Genomic DNA, 20,815 nt, shown 5'->3' on the forward strand with positions numbered 1-20,815 from the left:
GGAGATGCAAAGACCAAAATAAAACAGGTCCAGTTCCTAGAAGAGCTTAGATTCTAGGAAAGAGACAGGGAGGACACAGCCTGGACACAGAGAAGCAAACAGAAAGTCATTTGAGGAGGGAGAGGGCGCTAAGGAAGTAATACCTGAGGTGAGCCTGGAAGATCAGGATTTTGAAAGGCAGGAAGTGGGGGGAGGGAGGAGGAGTGCCCTGTAGCAGGGGGGATGGTTCTACAAATATATGGAGACAGGGATAGACGAGTTCAGGAATAGCTTGTAGTCCAGTTTGCCCTAGAGTACATGAGAGGAAAGTCATGTGAAATAAGGCCATAAAGGTTGAAGCCAGATTATGGCCGGCCTTAAATAGCGGACTGAGTGGTTGATATATTACTTAGTGGCACTAGAAACCTACTTGAAGGCTCTTGAGGAGGGGAGTCGCATGAACAGACCTGTTTCTTAAGAAGTTTATTTTGGCAGCAGAGGAAAATGGATCAGAGATGGGGGAGAGACTAGAAGCAGGGAGGTCAATTATCCAGGCTATTGTAGGAAAAGCTATAGAAGAAGTGCGAGATGTTATTAGCCTTAAAAGGCCCTTCCAGTTCTAATGCATTAAGATGCCTCACTCCATTATGACTTCAGCTAAGTTGAGTTGATTTTGTTGTTAAGTCGTTTCATTCGTGACCGGCTCCTCGTGACCCCATTTGGAGTTTTCTTGGCAGAGATAGTGGGGTGGTTTGCCATTTCTTTCTCCAGCTCATTTTACAGATGAGAAACTGAGGCGAACAGGGTGAAGGGACTTGCTCAGGCTCACACAGCTAGTAAGTGCCTGAGACTGGATTTAAACTCAGGCCTCCAGACTCCAGGGCCAGCACTCTATCCACATTATACCACCTAGCTGTCCTAGCTTGAGTTGCAGATAAAGGCTATTCTAGGGGGAAATTGCCAGCTTTGAAAGAATCCGTGTTGGGAGGATCCTGTGAGATGAATTTAGGAAAGTTGGGGATCAGTTGGGGAAGAATTAAAAATTGATCCTGCAGGCATCAGGGAGTCATAGAAGATTCTTAAGTTATGTGGTGGTAGCAAGGAATAGAAGTAATCAATCACAAAAGACAAAATGTTCACGCAGTAAAACCACGCAACTGGGATAAGAAGGAAAACAATCGGGAAGACGTCTGTTAAGGGTCTGATGTCCACGATACACCTAGAGGGACCAATACATTTTTATGAACTCAGACTCCATTCCCAGTGGAATATCAAAGGATATAAACACAGAGTTCTCATAAGAATTGTGTACCATTAACAACAATGTGAAAGACGGCCCCAGACAGCGAATAGTGAGAAAAGTAAGAGTCAGAGCAGCGCAGCTCCTGCTGTGCACCCAGCCTATTGGTTGGCAGAGCTGGAAAGAGTGCTGGCGGGGCTGTGGAAGGGCAGGCACATCGCTACTGTTGGTGAAGCTGTGAATTGGCTCAGTAATTCTGAAAAGCATTTGGAATTAAATGAAGAAAGTAAAGTGCTCTTTTCCTTTGGCCCATCAACCCCACTGCTAGGCGATACCCCAGGGTGGTAAAAAATTAAAAAGAAAGACCCTTTTCCTTATACACCAGAGTACTTACAGCAGCACTTTTTGTGGAAACAAAGGAGATGACTAGCTATTGGGGGATAGCCACATAAATGTGGTGCGTGAATAGTATTGAGTTGTAAAAAAATAAAGAATACACAGAACACAGAGAAGAGTGGGGAGACATAGACCAGCTAATAGAAAGTAAAGGAAGTGGAATCAGGAAAAAATATGCACCGTGACTACAACAATGTAAATGAAAAGAACAAGAAGAAGAGGGGTGGGGGGTGGGAATTGAGACTAAATACTGTGCAATTGTAATGACCAAGCTTGGACCCAAAGAAGAGCCATAAGACTGCATCTCCCTGCCTTCTTCTAAGAGTTGGGGGCAGATGGGGTGGGGAACTATGAGTGTAAAACACTGCATATGATGCCAGAATTGAGAGATGAGGGTAGTTTTGCTGAATAGCATTTACCCTTTTTTTGTTCATTGTTATAAGGTGGGGGTGGGGGAATAAAGGTAATATGAAAATAGAAATATTAATAATTTTTTCCAGAAGGTGTAGGCATCTAGGAGGGGGGAATTAAAGATGTGGGGCATGATGAAATCTGTCTCTATGAGCAGATTTTGACCTTGATGTAAAGGATTGGTCATGTTGGGAGCTTTGCATTACAGCTCATAGGATTGGGGTGGGGGAGGGACAAAGGGGGTGATGTTAAATCAGTGATGTAAACTGAACCATACAGAGTGATCCCTGCAGGCCTCACATAGACTTAGAAAACCACAAATTAATATTATTTATGTTGTAATGTCTTTTTTTTGATTGTTAAATATTTCTGAGATACATTTTAATCTGAATCTGCAGTGGTGCCGGCCGAATGGGGGACGCCTCTGGTATAGATGGCTTCATGAAAGCATCTCTGTATCTCTGTGGATGTACCAAGAGCAGCGTGTTACCCTCTGCTACTTCTCTGACTTACTAAACCCCATTTGCTTTTCCCAGGCTGGTGATTATTGCCATCAAAATGGCTAAAATATTTCAACTGAGAAAATGGGTTTGTTTTTTTGTAGCAGAAATGAGCTGTGTCTTCTGAGCTATAGATTATATTTCAAAACATTTGTCCTGTGGGAGTGTAAATAAGCCCAAGGTCTAGTGCAGCTAAACTGGCGTGGTGGCTGTCCCTCAAAGGACACTCCGGCTCCCATCTGTGTGCTTCTGCACAGTAACTGTTAGCATCACTGGTTTCCTTTCAGTGCTCAGCTCAAGCACTCCCTCCTCCATGAGGTCTCTTTCTCTGCTCCAGCTCCCGCTTCCCTGCTCCCCCATTACTTGTACAGTCAGTGAAATATGTAAACTCCCCCAAAGCTCTGTAAGGGCACCTCACATTGCCCTGGAAAGACGCTAGAAAGGAGCTTCACTGGCCTGACTCAGGCATTCCAACCGAGGGTCGAGAACTGGCTCTACAACCAAGTGGCTGCAAAGTGTAGTGGAAAGTGGGAAGAGCTACAACTTGAAGCTGGTCTCGGACACTAGCTGTGTGACCATGCGCCAGTCACAGCCTCTCTGGGCTACAGTTTTCCTCATTTATAAAATGAAGAGGACAGTAGCAGGAGAGGGCAGTGTGGTGCAATGAATAGAGGGGCCAGCCTTGGAGTCAGAAGACCTGGGTTCAGATGTTGCTTCCCCGCCACAGAGCCGTCTCTTCACCTCTGAGTGGCCCCGGCAGCTTTCCACACTTCTCAGGTGGCAGAGCTGCTGTTGATCTGTGGAGTCTCCACACCAGGGAGTTCCCAATGCTGATGAAATCACCTCCCCCAGAATAGCACTTACTTCACACACTGAGGTTGAGAGGATCAGATGAGATAATGTATGTAAATCCCTGATAACTTCAGCTGATGCAGTTCTTCTTATGGGGCGCAGGGCAAAGAAGTAAGGGGACTTGTGTTCCCATCCTGGTTCTGACCCTCACGACCCGTGCTACCTGTGAAAGTCACTCAGCATCTCTGCGCCTCAATTTCCTCTTGTATTAAAGGAGAGGATTGAACTAACTACTACGAAGGTCCCTTCCGGCTCTAAAGCTCTAATCCAGTGAGCCTATTCTTGTCTGCGTCTCTGATGGTCCATCTGTTTCTGTTTTGACAGGTTTGTTCTATTTCTGTCTGTCTGTCTCTCCATTTTTCTGATTGTGTCCTTCTCAAGCTTTATTTGGGTTCCATTTCCTGCTCTGCCACTTACTCGTCTGACCTTGAACCAAGTCCTTCCCTCTCCCTGGACCTCAGTTTCCTTATCTGTAAAATGCAGGGGTTTGACTAGTTGACCTGGAAAGTCTTTTCTAGTTCTAACGTTCTCAGATTCTCTCCTCAGATTCCTTTCAGCCCAGACATTATTTGATCAGTTGACTCTGGTGGCAAGTCTGGCTATTTCTGTCCCCAAAGGACTTTCTCACTCTTTTTATAGCCTTCCCCTTCTTCCTCTGCACCTCCTCTGTAACAGCCCATGGCCACTGAGCAGAGCAGACTCCAGGCACCTGGCTTGGTCCTCTGCCCTGCCTTCTGTAGCCTGTCTGGGAGGCAAAGCCAGCTGGGGCAGGGCAGGTCGAGAGACTCCCCGGGCTGTGACAGAACCAAATGAGGAGGTTTCCCGGGGAGGGATGCCTTGTAGCCACAGAGATTAGGTTTCTGAGAAAGAGGTTCTGAGGCAGGGAGAGGCTGACCCTGGAGGTTGGTGCTGTTTTGAGGGATAATAAGGATAACATTCCTCTATTGCAGTCTTCCTCTGAGGCCTCTTGGCATGGATATAACCCTGGGTTCTCAAAGCTTCTTACCTCTGGAAGGTCCTACCAGATTGCAGAGACAAGCTCAGGGACAGAATGGGTGTTAGTTCTTAAGTTGAGAGGCTCTTCACTAGAGAGTTGGACAAAAGAAAATGAATTTTTTTCAGTCTCAGTAAATCATGAAGACTGGCTCCATTGGTGGAGAGAGTACCCTCACTTACGAAATCACAAATACTTAAATATCAAAGTTTCCTAGACTTAGAAAGCTCTTTCCTCACAACAACCTGGGGACGTTGATATTATTCCCCTTTTGCAGATGGAGAAAATGAGGCTCAAAAGTCATAACTTGACTTAGCTGGGGTCCCGGAGCTGATACTGAAACTCAAACTTGAACCTAGGTCTTTGTTCATTAGTTTCAGTCGCATCTAACCCTTCATGACCCTGTTTGGGGTTTTCTTGGCCAGGATACTGGAGTGGTTTGCCCTTTTCTTCTCCAGCTCATTTTACAGATGAGGAAACCCAGGCAAATGGGGTTAAGCAGTTTGCTCAGGGTCACCCACCTAGTGTGTGTCTGAGGCTGGATTTGAACTCGGGTCCTCCTGACTCAAGGTCCAAGGCTCTATCCGCTGAGCCACCTAGCTGCCTCTGAACATAGGTCACACAACTGATATTGGAACCCAAGTCTCTTGATTCCAAGGACACTGCTGTTCTCAACATCGAAAGCCAACTCAAGCAAGTGTTTTGTGAATTGTAAAGTGTCATGTGGATGTGCACTGTAGTTCGTGAGTTTTGGTCTGGGCCTGTCCTGGGATTTCGGGAAACTCCCAGTGTGGAAACTTCCTCTGCCAACGCAGATCGCCAGCTTGTCTATAGTTTGGTCTTGCTTTGCCCGTGGTCACCCCACTAATAGGTGTCAGTCAGAATGTGGACCCAAATCTTCCTGACTCAAGGCTGGCCTTCTAGCCATTATATCGTGAGGCCTGTCAGTATAAAATGGCTAACATGCATTTGTACAGGGGCCAGGGAGAATTGGAAAGGCCTCAAGGAGAGGAATTGGCACCTTGAGCTTTAAAAGGAACTAGAATTCTTAGAATTGGAAGCAAGGAGGGTGTTCTGTTTAAGGCATCAACAAAATAGGCTTGTGAGTATAGGTAACTAGACCAGTTTGGCTGAATCATAGAGTGTATGAAGTAGAGTAGTGTGTAATAAACCTGGAAAATGTGGGCTAGAGCCTACTGTGAAAAGCTTTCAGTGCCAAAGAGAAGAGCTGTTAGATTGGCTCCTAGGAACAGTAGGGAGCCCCTGGAGCTCTGGAGCAGTAGAGTGTGCCATGGTCAGACTTGTGCTTTAGGACAATCAGTGGAGGATTGGAGTGGGGAGAGACTTGGGACAGAGAGCCCAATTAGGAGGCTGTTTGACTAGTGAGGGAGAGGTAATCAGGTCCAGAAATTAGGGGGGGGGGGGGGAGTAGCTGTGAGTGGAGAGAAGATAGAAACAAGAGATATTATGAAGGTTGAATTGACAAGACTTTAGTCTTACGGTTAGTAGGAAGAATAACAGACTTCTCAAGTGTTTTAAGTCTTATCTCCCCAACTAGTATTTTAGCTTCTGGAGGGCAGAAGGTATTTGATATTTTTTTATGTCTCTTCCACTGTTACGAGACACCTCCCTTCCACCCAGTCCTCTGACCCTGAGCTTCCCTTCTGACTGCACAAGGCCCAAGAATCTGAAGACCCCCATCAGTCTGAGACCCCATGGCTTGTCTGAATGTTTTTTCTGGCCCATCTGACTGACTGGCAGGAACCAGTTGGAGGTTAAAGGTTGCTTCACAAGCCTCCAGGGATTTGCCACTCTTGCCCTAGGGGCACCAGGTGCTTCTATCAAAGCTCAATTCAGTTCCAGGAGATGTTGGCCTAGGACCAGGGAAGAGCTAGTTCATGGAGGTGTTCCTTGGCACACACTCATCCCTGTGAAAGAAGCAGAGGGCATTGTGGTGATGGCAGCTCTAGGCAAAGGGTGGGCCCCGCCTCCAGGTGAAAGGCAGCATGGTACAGTGGGAAGAGACAGGACCTAGGTTCAAATCCTAGCTCTGCTTCTTATGGTGTGACTTCAGGGAAGTCAGTTCATCTCACTAGGTCCCCATTTCCTCTTCTGTGACGCGGGGATCTGTCTGTCAGCAAGCATTTGTTTTGTGCTGTGATGTGCCAGGCATTGTATCAGGTTCTGGGAAAAAGATAATGAAGACCTTGGGAAGCTTACTTCCTGTTGCGAGAGACATGTGTGAATATATACAAAATACATACAAGGCAACTTTTGGCGGGAGAAGGTAACTTGGGGAAAGTCACTAGCATCTTGGGGTTTCAGGGCCGGTGTCGTGATCTTACCCAGTTTCTGTCTTTCTAGGTTGTCGTCATGTCTCTGAAAGTGCACACGAGCAACATCACCAACAAGAATGATCCCAAGTCCCTCAACTCTCGGGTCTTCATTGGGAACTTAAACACAGCCATGGTGAAGAAGGCCGATGTAGAGACCATCTTCTCCAAGTATGGCCGCGTAGCCGGCTGCTCTGTGCACAAGGGCTACGCCTTCGTCCAGTATGCTAGCGAGCGCCATGCCCGTGCCGCCGTGCTGGGCGAGAACGGGCGAGTGCTGGCAGGGCAGACTCTGGGTAAGGACTAGGTCCCTGCCCATCAGTATCTGGGCTCTGGCAGACCCTTACTGAAGCTCAAAGCTGGCCTTGCCCGTAGCTGAAATAGGCAAAAGCTACCCCGTGGTAGTTGTGATTTTGAGGACCTGAGAGGCCTCTCCGTCCAGTTCCTGCAGTGCCTGAAATTCCTTTAATTACACACTTAGAATTAAAATTTAAAATGCTCTTGAATGAAGCAATGCAGTGACTACTTCTGTGCACCCTTAGGTATTAAGGAGGGGGAAGAGGGCAGGGGGACCCTAAGAATATGGAGAGGAGTATGTCAGAGCAGAGAAAAAACCTCTGTCCGGTTGATTGCTGCCTGTCCTGGCCCTTCCCTGATCAGCCCCCCTGCAGTTGTTTGTTTTCTATTCCTGAGATGCCCCTGCCCAGGATCTGCCTTTCTGGCATGGGTATGTAAATAGTAGCCCAATCACCCAGGACGAGCATCCAGAGAGCCATTCGAGGCAAGGGAAGCTGGGAACCTGATGATAAGAGTGGTACCTATCCAGGGAGTGGAAGGAGGAGGGGTAGCGGGGGATGGTGAGGGCAAAAGCAGTCACCTTGCCAAGGTCTACAGCGCCACCTAGTGGCAGAAAAGGCACCCTGGTATGTGCTGGTACTGTGTGAGTGCCCTTACTTGTGGATTTGAATCTGGTATGTGAGCATGGCTGTATTGAATGTGTTTTTGTTTGTATTTTATGTAGACGAGTATACGTGAACAGTTCTTGCATGTGGGCGAAGCTGTGTCTTAGTATAATTTTGGGGGTGTGTGCGTGCGCGTGTGTGTGTGTGTGTGTGTGTGTAAATGTTCATATATAGCTTGTGTTTGTGATGCCTATATGTGTGAAGGGGGTGGCCTGGCAGCTAGAGGCATTGGGCAAGGGAAGCCTCCATTCTGTCAGGTCATCTCTAAGACCCTGTCTGTATATACAGATAGGTGTGATGTGCCTGTGTCTGTGTGTGTGCTCTCACTCCATCACCCGCCTTGGCTTCTTCTTTGTATAGACATCAACATGGCTGGAGAACCTAAACCCAACAGACCCAAAGGACTCAAGAGAGCAGCTTCTGCCTCCTATGGGTATGTGCGTTTGCCTCTCAGCCTGTCTGCGGGGCAGTCCCTAGAGACAGAGGGTGTCCTTGCCTGCTGGTGCAGTGTCCCAGGGGGATGCGTCTGGGGCTGGCACCGAAGGTCTGCGGGGGGACTCGGGTCCCTGGATCCTGTGTGACCTCCTACAGAGGTCAGTGCCTTCTTCAATTCAATTCAACAAGCATCTGTCGAGAGGCAGTGTGGCCCAGTAAGTAGAGACTTAGCCTTAGAGCCGGGAGGAGTTGGGTTCTAGCCTTGTCTCTCACAGATTAGCTGTGGTGACTCTAGGCAAATCCTTTGTCTCTCGCTGTTCCCAGGCGACTTCCTAAGACTGTTTGTTGCACAATAGTTGCTAGGTTGTTTCCTGGGATTTTTATATACACAATGAAATCACAGATTGAAGGCCCCCCTTACTGCTTACAGCACTTAAGTACCTACTGTGTGCCAGGCACTGTGCATACCTTGTTCCTCTCCTCCCTGAGGGCCTCACCTGGATTCTCCCACACCCAGAGGAGTCTCAGGGAGGAGAGAAGAGGTTCTGCAGGGAGAAGGGGACTAACTCCAGCATGGACTGAACTGGGAGGCATAGTGTCCAGAGGAAAGAGGGTGATGGTCCTGCTGTCATCCGTATGGGTCTGGGCCCGCTTGAAGAGCCATGTGTTCAGTGCTGGATGCCACATTTGAAGACAGACAGAAAGAGGCAACCAGCATGATGAAGGGCCTAGACCCTGTGCCAGTGAGGGCCAGCTGTAAAATCTGCAGGTGCTTAGCCTACAGCGGAGGCCAAGGGGGGCCCACCAGGATGCTCCAGTGGAGGAAGGGTCAGGCTTGCTCTGCTTGGCAGAGCCAAGAGTAGAGGCGGGAAGCTCTTTTGTATTGTCCTATTAAGGTTTATAGTGCATTTGGCTTAGGTGATCTCCTAACAGCCTGTGAGTCAGGGATAAACAGCATTATCCCCATTTTACAGATGCAGAAACTGAATCTCACAGTTTAAGTGACCTGTCAGAGGTCACATAGCTAGGCAGTGTCACCATTATTATCCTCGGAAACTAAAGTTCAGTTGAGTGACTTTTCAATGTCACATAGCTAAGTGTCAGGAACGAATGGAGTCCAGGTTCTTCATTCTATCCACCAAACCACAGGGTTCCACTCGCGGCCCAGGTGGGATCCTGTCTGGATTGTCATAGGAATCCCTCCCCTGCCCTTCTCCCCCAGATGAGGCCCCACCAGGATTGAGGGCAAGACCTGGTTCTTGTAGGGTGTGAGGTGAGGTTCCAGGTAGAAGGATCCAGCTATTCATAGGCAAACCCTGGGAGAGACACTGGTGCCTCAGTTTCTCCATGGCTTTTGCTGGGTGAAGGAAAGTAAGTATTTAAATCCCCAAATAAGCTATAAAGACTCAGTGAAAGAAGGTAGGGTCAGGCTGTCCTTTCCAACCCCTTTCTGCTGTTGCTAAGCCACAAACCCCTAGATAGTATCACTCTTTTCAGAAGACAGAGGTATGGGGCAGATTCCACCTCTTCATTTGAATATAACTAGCATTTACTGGACCCCTGCCTCACCCCAGTAAACGGTTAGAAAAGGCAGTAAACTAGCACCAAAATGAGAAGGTCAGGTAGGGCTAGAGGAGCCTAAAGATGAGTAGGGCATTGCATACTTAGAGGAGGCAGGGGGCTGAGCTGGGCCTGAAAGGGGAGGATTCCATGGGAACTGTGAGGACAAAGACTGGGCCTGCCAAGCAAGTTAACCAAGTTGTACCAAGTTAACAGCAGAGTTCGGGAGCTCATAGGGTTTAGAGCTAAAAGGGACCTTCTTAAGTGGTCTCTTAATCCAGCCTGCCATTTTATAAATGACTTAACTGAGTCCCAGAGTAGTAAAGTGTTGTGGCCAAGGTCACACAGGTAGTGTGTTAGGCAGAGTTTGAGCCCAGTTTCCTGATTCCAAATCCAGGGCTCTCACTACCATACCCCACTGTATGGTTGGGAACATCCTGAGCACAGAATCTGGGGGAGCAGTTGCATTTCTGGATTTGATCCCAAGAAGGTGACAGGAAGAGACCCGGCATCAGTATCCCAGACTCTTATGAGCCAGACTCAACCCTGGGTGGCCTCTCCCCTAATAATAACTCAGCTAGGTGGGAGAGTGGAGCTCTAGGCTTGATGTCAGGAGACCAGAGTTCCTTCAGATCCTGCCTCAGATGCCCATTATTTGGGCAAGTCCTGTAACCTCTCAGCCTCCACTTCCTCTGCTGTCAGATGGGGATGAAAACAGCTCCCGAGGTGGTTCTGAGGTTCAAATAAAATAATAGGTGTAAAGTGCAGACGTATTAAAGCCCTAGCTCTTCTTATTTAGAGAGCAGATTGGGGTTCACAGAGCACTTGGCACACAGAAAGCCCTGTGAGTTATATAGTACAGAGGTTATTATCCCCATTTTACAGAGGAGGGGACCAAGGCTCAAAGTGGGCCCGAGACCACACACCTGCTAAGTGTGGGGCCAGGATTTTGACCCAGGTCCCATACTTTTTCCATTGCACTTTGGACCCCTGCTTCACCACCTGCCAGCCACATGAACTTGGCAAAGTTAATAACTTCCTGAGGGTCTCCTCCTCCTCCCTCAGCCTTTCCTCATCTGTAGGCTGGCAATGAGGACCTCTGTCCTTCCTGCCTCAGGCTTGCTTTGATCCCAGGAGAGGTGGAAGTAGACTTGGCAGTGATGATAATGAGCTCACGCCAGCCATAGGGCAGGAGGGAGACTCTAACCCTTGAGTGTCTCCCCTTTGTCTCCTCAGGGGCTACGACTTTGACTCTGATTACTACAGGGAAGACCTGTATGACAGGTGAGCAGAGAGGAGGAACAGTGGGCTGCTCTTGGCTACCAGGAAGGGAAGGGGGAGGGACCTGGGGCCCAGTGACTTGAGGCAGGGAAATCCCACATGCTGTGATTCAGTCCCCTCATCTCTCTACACCTTAGCACCAAGCTCTGCACATAGTAGGCACTTAATAAATGTTTGTTGAATTAAATTGAAAGTCAGGATTTTATGACTGGAAGGCACTTTTTGTCTTGGGCTGGGAGAGTACTGGGGCTCCTGTGAAACCAGAAGGCCCTGAAGGTGTGCCTTCAGAAGACCTTTCCTATCCTCCTCTCCCCAGCCCTGTCCCCCACACGAAACCCACCAGGCTCTGCCCCTCATACACTGGGGTTACTGACCAGAGATCTTCATGCTTGGCCTGAAGTTCTGTCCTCTCCCCTGTTTCTCTTTCCTCCCCTTCCTCCCCCTGCCCCAGCCCCAGTCCCAGCCTCAGCCTCAGCCTACTCTTGGCTGCCCGGGAGAAGGGGTTTCCGGCTCCCAGCTCAGGAGTGCAGTCAGGACCACTGTCCGAGGGAAGGCATGTGAACCCTGGGTTCTTAGTCCCCAGATCCACCACGGAGCCACTGTGTGGCCTGAGGCAAGTTGCTTGCCCTCTCTGTGCCTCAGTTTCTCTATCTGTAGACTGGAGGGAATGGGGGAATGGAGGGTGGGCAGCGGGTCAGGGTGGGTGAAGAGAGAGCAGGTTGACAAGGCCCATAACTTCCTCCCTTCTCCAGGTGGGTGCCCTAAGGTGGTCCTTTTGCCTTTAAAAATTGTTTCTTGCTGGATCCTTACCACAGCCCCTGTGAAGTAGATTGGACAGGTCTTGCTTTCCCCATTTGATGTATGAGAAAACCAAAGCTTCAAGAGCTTCATTGACTGCCCAAGGTCACACAGCCAATTCAACAGCCGCACTTTCTCCAGCCCCCCGAAAATCCCTTTTTTTATCCCCTCAACTGAGAGCCCTGCTGTGTTCTAAAATCTGCCTTCTACTTTCTTGGGCCACTGTTCAGTCTGTTTTTGAGGGGCTGCAAATCATCCAGAGGTTGGAGGTCTTGGGCCTGATTCAGGGGTTGGGAGGAATTGGGGGTGGGAGGTGTGGAAGAAGCCATTGCCTGGGAATAACAAGAGAGAGGAGTTCAGGACAGGGCCCTGGCCTTCAGGCTGCTGGCCTCAGCCACAGTCCAGGCCATGGGCCCCCAAGAGGCCTTTGCGAAGCAGTAGCAGCTCTTGGTGGCCACATCCCTTCCCCAGCTCCCCAGTCCCTCTGTCAGCCTCCATCACTGTATATTGAGTTCCTCTCCCTGCCTCCATCCCCCCTCTCTTGCTTATCCATCCTCTGTCCATTCCCCATCCCTCCAGTCTTCCTTACATCATCCATCTCTGGTTTGGTCATTGGACCCTGGGGACATGCTGCCTGGGACACCCAGTCTGCAAGTCTCTGTCCTGTTTTGAAATTCAGGCTTTTCGAACCCCGGGGCCGGCTCTCTCCAGTGCCCAGGGTGGTTCCTGTGAAGCGGCCACGGGTCACCATCCCTCTCGTCCGTCGCATCAAAGCAACTCTGCCTGTCAGACTCTTCGCCCGCTCCACCACTTCCAGTAGCTCGTCGAAGTTCAAGTGTGAGTGTCCCAGCTTGGGATGGGATGGCGTGGGGGGCAGCCGTTAGACCCTGAGAGTTCTCTCCAAGTCTTCAAAGACCTCAGAAACCTCTTTCCAGTCCTAGGGATGCCTGAACCTACTCCCAGCTCTCGACACCTTCTCAGCATCATTTCCCTGCCCACCTCCAAGCTTGTCCCCTAGAAATGCTCTTAGGAACTTCCTTGCCTTTCTTCATGACACAAAAAATTCCCAGGAAATTCCCCCCTCCAGGAACTTCCACCAGCCCCTGAGACAGATCATCAGAGAGGAGACAAGATTCGAAAGGGACTGAGAGGACTGAGGCTCCCCCAAATAAAATTTGACACAAGTATAGTACAGTCAAAAAAGTCTGAGGTAGGCAGACTGGAAGCCTTAGTTTGGGTCCCATCGGTCCTACTAGATGTTCTACCCTCTGGGCCTCAGTTTCCCTGTCTGCAAAATGGGAGTACTCCTCCCTACATCTTCTGCTTCACAAGGTTATTGTGAGGAATGCCCTTTGTAAAAGTATTGTGGAAATGTGAGCTTATGATGATGATACTGACTATGGGACTCAGAGACGGGTTAAATAGAAGGAATAACTTAAATGCTGTAATGACAGGGCATGACGAGAAGGCGTAGTCTGAGTTCTTCACCCAGGGTCTAGGGACCAGGAAGGTTTAGTTAGGTAAGCTAGGACAGGCCATGGAGGGCTGAGGTGGGGATTCTTAATGCCAGCGGTTTACACTCTTTCATACCCAAAAGCTCCCTGGGCCATATACTGGGAACTCGAACCATACTATCTCAGTTCCTTGGACCCCACTCTTAAACATAGAAGACAGCATAAGGCCTAGTTTAGGGCTCAAAGGGAAGGCAAACCCTTGGTGCTGGTCACTCCAGTGGGAATTGGCCTTTGGCTGGTCTAGTTCTAGGAGCCAGCCCTGATAGATTCTCTCCTAACTCCTTCTGAGCCATAATGAGGGTGAGGCCACCAGGATTATGTTCTGAGCTCAGCACCAGCCAGGGGCACTTTTTCTCCTCTGCCAGAACTCACCCCTGGTAGCAGCATCATCCCAGGACTCACTTCTTCCCCTTTGTAGAGACCTGGGTTGGATTCCTTCCTCCTGTAGGCTGTACCCTAGATGAGCCCCTTACCCCTGCTTGCCCTCAGAGCCAAAATTATTGCTTACAGTTCTGCTACCCTCCTCCTGCCTGTGCTTATTGATCCCCTTTGTACCTCCAGTGAAATGTACTGAGCTGCAGACCATCAAGACAGAACTTACCCAGATCAAGTACAACATTGAGGCCCTGCTGGGGCGGCTGGACCAGATCTCAGAGGAGCAGAGTCCTAGCACAGGTCAGACCCCTGCTTCTCGGGCTTGCTGTCTAGCTCACCCCCAGGGAAGTGGAGGGGGTAAGGGAGAAGACAGGGAGATGGGAGGGAAGCTGGGAGCTTGAGGGTGAGAGAGAGTGCCTGGTACAGTAGAAAGAACACGAAGCTTTGGAGTCAGAGGACCTGTGTTCAAGTTCCATCTCCACCGCTTACTGCCTCAATGACCTTGGGCAAGTCACTTCCCTTCTTAGATGACTGAGGCATCTTTCAATTCTTAAATCTGGGCTAATGTTTCTGGGCATGCAAGGTGAGGGGCTTCATGTCTCAGAGCAACTCCTAGACCCTTTCAGTTCTAAAATAGTAGGGCTGAGGCTGGTTTCAGTTCAGTCCAGCAATCTTTTATTAAGTGCCTGCTGTGTGCAGGGCATGGGCTTGCCACTAGTGGGGAGCGGGGCTTCCAAGAGAAGAGAGATGATGGAAAAGATTCAAGTTTCCTGACCAGGTGCCTAGAAGTCCAAAGGCTCTTCTGTGGGCTGAGCTCTCCTTGGTCCTACTTGTGATGCCCTAGGGGTGTCCACCCTGCCCTGACCCATGGCTTCTCCCTCCTTCCCTCTGCTCCCCAAGATGTCAAGAAGAAGAATGACAGCAAGAAAAGCGAGGCTCCTCAGGAGGATACGGCTTCGGAGGCAGAGACCCCCTTGGAAGAGTTGTTGCCTGGGGACGACGGCGATGAGGCACTGGCACAGGATGACTTCGAAGACTTGGTGAGGGTAGAGGGAGGACAGAAGCTGGGCCCCTGAGCATCCACCCTTCAGTCCCCAAGGTTTGTCCTAGTAGAAGGCGCCTGGACAGGCGGCTTTCAGGTGTTCAGTGTGATGCACTCTAGAGCCCTGGTTCTTGCTTCCCTCTGCCTGCCCCTGCCCATGTCTCCCAGTTCCAAGACCTAGCTTGGGCCCTTGACCCTGCCTGTTTCCCAGTCCAAAGACCAAAAAGAAACCCCATCTCAGCTTTTGCATAGCTATGTATTATCTATCGTATCTATATGTATGTAATTACATACAAAATAAAAAAGCAGCTTGGGGGACAGTAACCATGAACTTGGGGGCTTGAGAGCCATGGAGCCCACCAGTTAGGCAGAGACACAGACAGAGCACCCAAAGGACTCACTGTCCGTCTTAGAAACTGTTATGTTCCCAGACACACTATAAACTGAGTCATGCCTTAGGGGAGCTCAGGGACCCTTAAGCTGCCATCTCCTTTCCTTCTTTTCTTCTGTATTTTATTAAAAGCTTAACATTGAACATCAGGACAACCAATGAAACTTGCTTAGTATAGATTTACATTTAAATTAATTCTGGGGCCTAGTCTCCAATATAATTTCCTTTAGAAATTATTATGGCACATTGAACAGTACAGAAACATAAACTTCATTCAAAAAAGCTATGAATCACAAGAACTCAAAAGAACTTACAAGTAGCTGTAATAATGTTAAATTCTGTCCGTGCTGAAAGTTAAAAACAGTACCTACTAAGAGGGACACTTTAAAGATGGTATGTCATGTGTCCTTGGGCATCCTTCTCTTCCTCCTCCTCCCTGCCCCCATCCCACTGGCCTCTCACCTCATACTTAAACTCTGGACTTGATTTAGGCTGTAGTATTTATCTAGAACATGCGAGCTGGAAGGAGCTTTAGGGATTGCTTAAGCCAAACCCTGCATTTTCCAGAGAAAGAAACTGAGCTTCAGAGAGGAAAGGGATTTGGTTACACGAGGCAGCTCCAGGACTCTCTTTCCACCACCCCATGGTGTTTCCCTGTTTTTCCTCAAAGTCTGAAGCTGCCCCCATGTCTTCAGTGAAATGTACAGCAGTGGCATGAGCTGCCTTTGTGCGACTAGAGAATGCAGCTGAAGCCAGATGAACACTCCCACCCTGCCCCATCAGTGATGTGGAGTGGATGCCTGGGTTGGATTAAGACTGCTTCCAGCTCTGGGATTCTTATTAAATGTTTGAGGACCTACTGTGTGCAAGGCATTATGCTAGACATTGCATCATCAGGGCGATCAGAATTCTTTTCTTGTGTCCGGCTGGTTTTTCCTGTTTTCATTTAAGCCCTTCTCCTCTTCCCTGGGACACCAGAACAGCATTGCCCTTGGGCAGTTCCTTTGCTAAAAGGCCAGAGTTGCTCATCTAGCGTAGACTCTCAAAGCTAGAAAGGCTCCAGAGGTCTCAGGTCCGTCCTGTATTCTACATCATCTTCGTATCTTTCCTTTCCCTTTTTCTTACTTCCTTTATGCATTCTATTAAAAGTGTAACATTAATACAACCAACTAGACTTGGCTTGATAACTGTTGACATTCACATTAATTTCAGCACTTTGCAGTCACTCCCTTGTCAGGATTCTTTGTCCATTCCTTTTCATTGACTTTTTCTCTTTTGTGGTTGAAGTTCCTGTATGCAGCCTTTTCCTGGTTCTGCTGATGTTTCTTATTTTGCACTATTGTGTAAAGATCTTTCCACATTTCCTTGGATCACTCACACTTGTGTCAGCCGCACCATAGTATTCCACTATATTAATAGACCGTTTCATACCAGATTTCCTTATTGTTGGGCATTTGGGTAATTTCCAGTTTTTCACAATTACATATGCTAGGACTATGAAACTCTTTAAGCAGGCAGCCCTTTTATTCTTGATAACACTCAGAGGATATATTCCCCAAAGTGAGATTATTTTTACAACTTTTATACTGCTAGACGGCCCTCGGAAAAGATTCTGCATCGCCTGCATTTCCACCAGCAGTGAGGGAGGGGAGGATACATTTTATTCCATGACCCTGCTAGCGTTAGGTTTCCTTGCTTTTAATTCATCTTTCTAGTTCGACTGGTGTGAAGTCTGGTGAAAGCAAGTGAAGAGTTGTTTTAGTTTGTGTCTCTGATTATTGATAGTATTGAGGAACTCTGTATCTTTCAGGGTAGCCCATGCCATTGTTGGAAAGCTCTGATTGGTTTATATATTGAGCCAAAATCCACATCCCTTTTACTCTGCCCCCCCCCCTCCTGTTTTTGTCTTTTGAGTGCAAATTAACCCCTCTTCGTGATAGCTCTTCAAAACCTTGAGGACAGATCACATCTCCACCAAGTCCTTTAACTTTTCAGGCTAAAAGTCCCGGATTCCCTCAGTGGAGCTTATGGCCTGGTCCTCCACTGTTTTGTCCTGGTTGCTCTCTTCTGGATGTTCCATCTTATCAGTGACCCCCACAAAAATATGAACCCAGAGCTGAACATGGCCCTTCATATGTGTTAACCTGTTGTCTCCCTCCCTCCATTGCCCCCCTTCTTTCTCTCTCAGGACAACAGCCGATACACAGAGCTGGACGAATTGACTCTACAGTAAATGGTATGAGGCTTTGGAGGGACTGAGGATTGGGAGGAAGGGTGGGGGTGCTGCACTTTAGGTTTGTGGTGGTTTTATCCGGTCCCATCAAAGGACATCTAGCCCGAAGTCAGTTTTCACAGCACTGACCAGGGCATAGTAATGAGAGCTTCCTCCCTCTCCGTTCTCCTTGTCCCCAATCATGGGCTTCCTAGAATGACTGTTACGGGGGGTTAAATGAGTGCTTGTTGGTGGGTTGGGGCCTGGCCTCCTCCTCTGCTCCCTAACCTGACCTTGTTCCACAGGCCCGAAATGGTGTCCAGGACCTCTTAAGCCACCAAGAATGCCCCTTTTCCTTCCCCAAGACATTAACCCTCCCCACCCACTCCCCATCCTTCCCTAGGCCACCCAGGATTCTTTCCCCAAGGATGAAATGTCCTCAGCATCTTGCATCCAGTTAAAGAAGCGTTAAATTGCACCAGGAGAAGCCCATAAATCTCATCTCAAAGCTGATGGAGAGATTTTTTCCCCCTCTATCTCTGGCCTACTGGACAGGAAGGGATCATAGATTCAGAGCATTTTACATATGAGGAATCTGAAGCCCAGAGGGGATAAGTCACACAATAAATGTCTCAAGCAGGATTTGACCCCAGCTCTTCCTGTGTCCAAGTTTAGCTCCATCCACTGCCTCATGCCTTATTGTCAATGCTCCCTCCTCAGTGCTCAGCTGTGCCACTAGGTCACCATTATTATTAATAAATAATTGCTATCGTTTATAAAAGTGCCTGACATATATTCTCTCATTTGATCCTGACAACAACCCCATGTGGTGCTATTTTTATCCCTTTTTTTTTTTCTAATGAAGAAACTTGAGACTAAGCCAAGTTAAATGACTTGCTGGGGGTTCATACAGTTAGTAAGTGTCTGAGGCTGGATTTGAACTTGGGTCTTTCTGACTCTGCTTGGGGGATACTTATGTCCTATCTCAGCTGGCTCTGGCATCTTGTTTTCCCTTTGTTGTAGCAAACTACGTAGAAAAAGAGAAAATAAAATACCCAACTATCATTCGTTTAGTAATAATAGCTGACATTTAATATAGCTTTTTAAGTGTTTCAGCACTCCTTACCCACATCTCACTTGGTCCTCACAGCAGCCTCCTAAGGTAGGTACTTTGAGTGTGAACATTCCTGTGTTATAGATTAAGCCAAGATGCCAAGTGGTGCCCACTGTGTAGCCAGTGTATATCAGATAGGATTTGATTCCAGCTTTCTCCACATCCATGGCTTTTCCCACTGTACCGATTTCCTGTAACATTTGAGAGTCTACAAGCTGTTTTTCTTAGAATTGTCTTGTGAGACAAGTAGTCCAAGGATTGTTATCCCCACTTTACAGAAGAGAAGCCTGAGGCTTAGAGTGGGAGAATGCCTTGAACCAGAGCTCAAGCCCAGATCCAGCTCTCATGATTCCCAGGTCCAAGGTGTTTTTCCAGCCTCTACCACACGGCTTCTCAATGAGCTTCTCACTGACATGCAAACTCCCTAGTGCTCCTTGTTTCAATTAGGTTTTCCTCTTCACGATCCAATGCCAAACCCTGAACAGGACCTGACTCATTCATATCCTCCAAACACACTGCTCTGTTGTGCTTCAAACCAGTGTTTCTTCCTTATCTTCCATTCTCACAGCGGGATAGGAGGGACTGCAGGCTGACCCAAGGAGGACGGTATGAGGGCAAACCCTGACCCTGGCCCCCTGAGCCAGGCACCACCCATCACCCCCCAACCCCCCAGGTGCCATCATCCCCAGCTGGGCAGCGGAGGAGAACTGTGGGTCCGACGGCTTCTACCCACCTGTCACCCATCAGTGCCAAATCCAGCCAGCCCCTTCTCCAGATGGACCTGGTACCCTCGACAACTCACCTGGGCACCTTCCTGCTGGAGCAGATAGCAGGAAATCTCCCTATCCTCCCACCCCTGAGTCCCCCAACTAACTGCCTTCCTTCCTGCCTGGGACTGGCTGGGCAGAGCACAGAAGTTGTATTATATCCTGGACCAGAACACTGCAGGGCTTTGGGATTTTCTAGGGGTGTGGGGAGGGCAATCCACAAGGAGGGGACTTCACGATGACCCTGATAATAAAGAGTTTGGATCCTGAATGCCCAGGCAGATCGGACAATGCATTTGTCTTCAGAGCCCTCTTTCATACCATTGGCATTAAAGCAGAGAGCTGCTTATCAAATTATTTACAGCTAGGAGAGAATTACTCATATGCTGGACAAAAGAATTTGGTTCCCTAAAAGATCTCAGCAGGCTAGAATGATGAGCCTATAGAACAGAATGGAATGGAATAGGGAGAAATTTTAAGTCCTAAAATTGGGTTCAAAAAACTGGTTGCATGAGGTCTCTAAGGTTCTTTTCCAGCTCTAAATCCTATGATTCCGAGTACAGGAGTGAGGGAGATGTGATTAATGTGAAAAACCCAAGTGCTGGAGGGGATGACCAGCCCGATATGTTTTAATAATGTGACAAAGCAGCCCAAAACATTAGCATGACTTTAGGCCATAGATGTGTAATACAGGCCCAGCGTCTGGAGGGGGAGAGGTTATACTCATCTTGTTTTCTGCCCTGGTCAGATCACACGTGGTGGTTGTGCCCAGGACTAGGACCACATTTTAGAAAGAACGCTGACAAACCAGATCATATCCAAGTGATGACATGGACAGAGAGAGGACTGGAAGCTGCCACACAGAGCCTGTGAAAGAACTGGGGAAGTTCAGGCTGAAGACTTAGAAGGAACATGACAGGTGTCTTCAAATACCAGAAAGGCTTATCATTTTAAAGATTTGTTCTGCTCAGCCTTAGAGGGCAAAACTAGGAGCAGTTGAGGGGGTGGGGGGAGGCAGCGTACTAGGAAGCAGTTTGGGGCTCTATGAGGAAGCTTGCCTGGACCATTAGAGCAGTACAACAGTGAGATGGGCTGCTTTGATAGATAGTGAGTTCTCCGTCCTTGGAGGTATTAAAGTATCGGCTAGACTTATAAGGGATGTGTGCTATAAGAGGGTATTGATGCATTGGGCAGCAGATTTGACTTTACCCTTCCAACTCTGGGATTCTATGATTCCTCATCATTAAACCACTTATCTTTTGTTAACCCTCTGCTTGGCTCCTTTCCTCCATCCCTGGATGGCTGGCTCCACATTTTGTCTGCTGGGCCATTTTACCATTGTTTTCCAATGACGGTTTTCAGAGCTAACAGAACCTAAGTGAGGCCAAGGCCATTTTTTTTTTATTGCCTGTGCTCAGCTCTCCACTACAGGCCAGCAACATATTTAGGAATAATATTACAAGGCATTACCAATCATGAGTATCAGTTCACCATGGCGAACATGTTTATTTTCATTTGTACGTGTGAATGCTGTCTGCTTTAACAGAAGCCAGCAAGGGGACAGGCCAGAGAATATAGCGTGCTGTAGCTGAAATAGGTCTGGACTAGGAGGTTGCTGCTGGGAGCCATTGGTGGTCAATGCTAGGACTTTTCCAGTCC

At 48.4% G+C, this 20,815-nt stretch overlaps 1 protein-coding gene across 12 annotated transcripts in view; it reads left to right on the forward strand.

The window, feature by feature from the left end:
• Positions 1–20,427, forward strand: part of RALY (RALY heterogeneous nuclear ribonucleoprotein) — a 59,350-nt gene extending 38,923 nt beyond the window's left edge. For 2 of the 12 annotated variants that reach the window (XM_036749671.1, XM_036749672.1), the window contains exons 2-10: positions 6,737–7,001; positions 8,028–8,100; positions 10,899–10,946; positions 11,395–11,556; positions 12,421–12,578; positions 13,817–13,930; positions 14,531–14,670; positions 17,252–17,299; positions 17,581–18,059. In XM_036749671.1, the coding sequence (XP_036605566.1) occupies positions 6,746–7,001; positions 8,028–8,100; positions 10,899–10,946; positions 11,395–11,556; positions 12,421–12,578; positions 13,817–13,930; positions 14,531–14,670; positions 17,252–17,296 (996 nt within the window). In that variant the 5' untranslated portion in view covers positions 6,737–6,745 and the 3' untranslated portion in view covers positions 17,297–17,299; positions 17,581–18,059. Of the gene's footprint in view, positions 1–6,636; positions 6,660–6,736; positions 7,002–8,027; positions 8,101–10,898; positions 10,947–11,394; positions 11,557–12,420; positions 12,579–13,816; positions 13,931–14,530; positions 14,671–17,251; positions 17,300–17,580; positions 18,060–18,957 lie in introns of those variants that run through there. The other 10 variants (XM_036749673.1, XM_036749675.1, XM_036749674.1 and 7 more) reach the window with 10 other exon arrangements.
• Positions 20,428–20,815: the final 388 nt, after the last annotated feature.

Source organism: Trichosurus vulpecula, chromosome 3 (genome assembly GCF_011100635.1).
Source record: "Trichosurus vulpecula isolate mTriVul1 chromosome 3, mTriVul1.pri, whole genome shotgun sequence".
NCBI classification, from domain to species: domain Eukaryota; kingdom Metazoa; phylum Chordata; class Mammalia; order Diprotodontia; family Phalangeridae; genus Trichosurus; species Trichosurus vulpecula.